This window comes from Arachis ipaensis, chromosome B09 (genome assembly GCF_000816755.2).
Source record: "Arachis ipaensis cultivar K30076 chromosome B09, Araip1.1, whole genome shotgun sequence".
NCBI classification, from domain to species: Eukaryota; Viridiplantae; Streptophyta; class Magnoliopsida; order Fabales; family Fabaceae; genus Arachis; species Arachis ipaensis.
The window spans coordinates 14,378,145-14,383,808 of NC_029793.2; the positions used below are offsets into that span (position 1 = coordinate 14,378,145).

A 5,664-nucleotide genomic window follows, 5' to 3' on the forward strand; every position below is an offset into this window, starting at 1 on the left:
ATTAATCATATTGGGGCTCAAGATAAATACCTTGGTTTGTCTTCTACAGTCTCTAAATCGAAAAATGCTTCTTTTAGTATGATCAAAGAAAAGGTTCGGAAAAGAATCCAAGGTGGAAGCGCAATCCTCTATCCTCAGGTGGTAGACACGTATTGCTTAAAGCAGTGGGAGAAGCTATTCCTATTTATACATTGTCTTGCTTCAAGTTGCCTGATGGTTTAATTTTGGAAATTCACTCTCTACTTTCTTAGTTCTAGTGGGGACAAAAAGGTTCTGAAAGGCGGATGGCTTGGATTAGCTGGGACACTATGACTCGCCCACGAAAAGAAGGAGGCATTGGATTTAAAGATCTCAGAATCCAAAATCTGGCGCTTTTAGGCAAACAGTTTTGGCGACTCGTAACATAGCCTACTTCCTTATTATCCAAAATCCTAAGAGGTAAATACTTTAGCAATGGTAATTCTATAATGGCAGAAATTGGAGTCTTACCTTCTTGGGGATGGAGGAGCATACTGGAAGGCCGAAAGATTGTTGAAAAAGGTCTTAATTGGGCTGTGGGTACTGGAGAGAATATCCGAACCTTTGAAGATCCTTGGCTACCTCATCCGTATCCTTTAATGATTTCTGACATGCCAAATAGTCAGGCTATTTCTGAGTTGGTTCCAAAAGTTAAAGATCTAATTACTGAAGATAGGAATTGGAATCAGAATCTCATTCAAGAATTATTTTTCAAAGACGTTGCAAACAGGATTTTGTCAGTTAAAATTCAACAGATTAGGGACAAATTGCAATGGGATTTGAACAAATCCAAGCAATATGATACAGCTTCAGGTTACAGAATTGACTATTTATTTTACCATCCGTCTCTGGAGCTATGCCCTAATTATATGCAGCAGAAAAAGCCGTGGATTGATCTATGGAAGTTGAACTTGCCTCACAAAATTAAGCTATTTATCTGGAAAGCTCTCCATGGCCGGCTTCCGGTGCTTGCTCAGATTTATCACCGCATCCCATCTATATCACCAATATGCCCCTGCTGTCATGAAGCAACCGAAACAGTCACTCATTGTTTGATCGATTGCTCTAGAATTAAAGATGTATGGTCTCAGAGTTATCTTCGTGACTGTCTTCCCCCTCAGAGTCCTAACGACTTTTGGACATGGTGGACTGCATCAATAGAGATGCTTAACCCTTTGAAGAATGCTGACCGTAATCCTCAATTGCTTGCCATCATTTGCTGGATTTGCTGGAAAGCTCGCAACCAGTTGATTTTTGAAGGTTCTACTTCAATGTCGTCTGCCATTCTAACAAGTTCTGTCAAGTTGCTCCGTGAAATCTAAAGAACTCCCAGTTTAGGTCGTCATCTCCATGAGGCAAGCTCTTAGTTGCATTCAATTTGATTTATTATTCTTTCTTCTTTAAGATTTTTCTTCGTTTTTCGACCACGCACCGTTGGATGAATACATTCAGTGTAGTGTTTTTGAAAAATTCTCACCTTTTATTATGCTGTCCTGCTTTTGGACATCTTTGTATTTCATTTTTCAATAATTAATGAAATATAACCTACTATCTTTAAAAAAAAAATCGACAAAATACAAAATATATAAATATATAATAGTTAATTTGTTTACGTATTTTATCATATATTCTTGTTAATTATAATTAAATTCAGTCAAATCTTTCAACTCCAAATACAAAATAAATTCTAAAACAAGCATTTAGTAAGGCATTCTATAATATTTTTTTTAATAAGCGTTGGTTTGACTATTAAAATTAAAAAATATGTAGTAATAAATATAATAAATAAAATAACACAATTTAAGTATTTTGGGTTTATTATTTAAGCAAAAGGAAATAGAGGATAATATAAATATAGAATTTAAATAAAGTGATTAAAAATTTAAAATGGTAGTGTTTCAATTTTTATAAGTGACATTTAATTTAATTTAATATTATTATATTTTGAAATGTTTTTTATGTATTGAATGGCAATGCAATGCATTGATAATATAAATTGAAAAGTACAAAGTTTTAATACTTACTTACCAAACTTATTTTGAAGTTGACTATTCTCAATTCTCATTGACTAAACACTTTTCAGCATTATTTTTTAATTTAATTTTTGTTCATTGTTTATTTATGATGAGCGAGCGTTTAAGATGAACTATGATAACCATTCTCATACAGTACATATGCATATGCATAGAGTCATAGACAATTTTCCGTATGAGAAAAAAAGTTCCCTGACGATATCTAATTACATTTAATTATTTTAACAATAACAAAATTTTATCTCATTAGATAAAATTGGATACATAAATTAAACGATATTATTAAATTCTATCACGTATCATATTTATAGTAAAATTATTTATGCATAAAATTACATTTAACTATTATTTATGAAAAATATTTTTTTTCTTTTAAATAATTATATTATTATTTGATATCTTCAAAATCCTTAATTTCATTATAAAATTTAAATATCTATTAAATAAAATAATAGTTAATTTATACTTAGCAAAATTAACCAATTAGTCAAATTCGTTTAAAGAGAATCAATTAATTTGTTTGCATTTATTGAAGGAAGATATTTTCCTTTATATTCAAAAGAAAATATTATATTTTCCTTGCAAAAAGGCACCAATTACATTTGACAGTCTCTTTAATATATGCTCTATTTGGTAATTTGGGTATCTCCTAAAAAGCTCTTTCTCTTCATCATTTATCATTCTTATTTGTATCACTCCCTAAAACTAAACCATTCTTACACAAATTGTTATGTTTATGTGTGAAAAGAGAATTGAAGAATACACAAATAAATAGAGCGTAGGCAAGTTTTGATTAGAATGGGGAAAAAGAGGGGATCCGAAATGAACATTTTATTTGGATGGTTGATGAAGTTATCTATCAAAGTTAAAATCTTTTTGGGAACATTGGTTGTGCTTTGTGCTTTGGTGGCTCTAGGTTTTACCATCAAAGATCATGAATATTTCTTCATAGTCGCTGAAGCTGTTCATCTTGCTGGGACTATTGTCCTCTTATACAAGCTCTTCACCAAGAAAACTTGCTCTGGTATGATACATTTTATATTTCATATTCCTCAATTATGGGTTTTCATATTTTAACTTTTCATGTTTTTTGGTGTAATATTCTAAATGCTAATTATAAATAATATCAAAATAAGAATTAAGTTAATTTAATCTCCAATCTTCCAATTTTTTTTATAAGATTTCATAGAACTTAAACCCAGATCGTTTCGATAGTAGTAGAGGATGAAAAAATATTCACTTTAGTTATTGAAGTTACATTCGAACCTCAATTTAGATCTTGAAATTTTAATTGTCTCAATTTAATGTCTAAATTTTTTAAATTTTAATCACATTAGTCTTGCGTGGTCTCCGTCAGAGAGTTAACTGAAAAGATTAGGAACTAAATTGAGACAATTGAAACTTCAAAAACTAAATTAAGACTCGAATGTAATTTCAGGATAACCAAATTGAATATTTTCTCAGTAGAGGATTGTAATTAATATAATTGAAAAATAGATGAAGATATAAAATTCTGGGCTCAACTCAATCAATTCTTATTAATATACAAATCAAATAAAAAAATAATTTTCAAATTATCAATTCAATTCTCATGTTATGTCATTTATTCCAAACACATTGTTTGATTTACAATTCAATTGTAAAATTTTTTGGTTCCAAATACACCCTAAGGAATTAAAAGGGGAAAAATTAAAAAAAAAAAGTTTGATTTGGCATTTTCAGGTTTATCACTTAAAACCCAAGAGATCACAGCTTTGTACCTATCAGGAAGATTAATTTGTGGCATGTTGTTGAGAAATGTTGTTGGCATCTACATGTACATTATGCTAGACTTGGTATTTCTCTTGTCAACATTACTCACAATATGGAAGATAAGGTTCAAATTGAAGTCCTCCTATATTAAAGAGCTTGACACTGTACGAGTGCCTTTTATGGTAATACCTTTAATTTTCTTTTGTTAATGTGAATATATTATGTGATTTACATAGAACACTCATAGTTTAATTTATGAATACTATAAGATTTATGTTATCATCAAATTCTCTAGACAAGCAATATTATGAGAGTAATTTCTGGAACTAAGTTGAGTTGATTTAGTAGTATGTTTAAATAAGTGTTACAGGTTCGAATTTCGCCAAGCTGTGGGATACTATGAAAAACTAAAATGAGGGAGTTAATAGTCAAATTAGTTTCTGAAAGATAAGACATTCAAATTTTTTCAATTAAATTGATCATTCAAAGATTGCAAATTAATCATATTTGTTCTCCAGTCACTCCATTAATAATTTTTTTTCAAAAATTGATGTTATAAAACGTTAATTGATAACATATATAATATCTGATAGGTCTAATTGGATATTGACCAAATATATTTATGAAAATTTATTAATTTATATTAGTCATTTTTCTCAATTACAAAAATTTTATTCCTAATATGACTTAGTGACTAAATTGATAGGTGTAAACGACATATTTAGTCAACATCTAATTGAGCATGTTATGTGTCATATATGTTATTAGTTAACATTTCACTCATTATTGGTTGACAAAAATTGTGAGTGGAGTAATTGAAAGACACATGATTAATTCATAATCTTTGAAGGACCAATTTAATTAAAAAAATCTTTTAAAAACAAATTTAAAAAATATCTTATTTTTTAGAAATTAATTTGACTATTAATCCTTCGAACGAGAGTAATTTCTTTTCCCCTGGTTTTATGTTTAAAAGTGTTGCACAGTTGTCCTAGACAAGCAATATTCTTTTGGCATTGTTTACAATGCCGATGAAATTTACCGAAATTGTCCATAAATTAATGGATTTTACATTATCAGCTTTCTCTCCAAAATCATATAATAGGTAAATTTTGACAAATTCGACATAAAAGAACAAAGCATCATTAGAATTGGCATATTATTTTATTTAAACACGGAAAAAAGTTATGGAAATATATACATGATTTATACATAAGTCAAAACAAGAATTGGCCTATTCGTTTGTTCCTTGTGTTTGTTGTTTACCATAGTTCCTTTGAACATTAGAATAGTTGTCTCTAGTATATTTTTAATTAAAAAAAAAAGGCGTACCCATAATTCTGGTATTAGTTTTTATTATATACAACTCATTGTGATTTAAGATTTTCATTTTGTTTGGGGTGAACACGTACTAGAGCTATTGAATAATTAATAACATATACTATATATTGATAATATACTAGGTGGTGAGTTGTGCAATCCTTGCTATAATAATCCACCCGCGTTCAAGTGATTTTTCTTTCACCAACACCCTTTGGGCATTCTGTGTGTACTTGGAAGCCATTTCAGTTTTTCCTCAACTTCGTTTCATGCAAAATGCAAAGGTTAGTCCTCACATATTACACTACAACAAATTGAATAAATTTTAGTTTAACCATTTTTGAGACTATGGTAATCCTTGTTTGCTTCTAGATGGTAGAAACATTTACAGGATATTATGTGTTTTCGCTTGGTATTTCAAGATTCTTGGCATTGGCTCAATGGATAATTCAGGTGAGATAAAATTGTGAATTGAGTTGATTAGTACGTAACGTGAATGATTATATATGTAACATATTTTTTTAGGTAAAATTTTTATACA

General features: G+C 29.4%; 1 protein-coding gene across 1 annotated transcript; it reads left to right on the forward strand.

Annotated features, from left to right (window-relative positions):
* Positions 2,645 to 5,593, forward strand: LOC107615146 (putative ER lumen protein-retaining receptor C28H8.4). Its single transcript, XM_021112324.1, has 4 exons — positions 2,645 to 3,075; positions 3,774 to 3,985; positions 5,267 to 5,407; positions 5,496 to 5,593. Exons 1-4 carry the CDS (start codon positions 2,850 to 2,852, stop codon positions 5,583 to 5,585), a joined length of 669 nt encoding a protein of 222 aa, XP_020967983.1. The 5' UTR covers positions 2,645 to 2,849; the 3' UTR covers positions 5,586 to 5,593.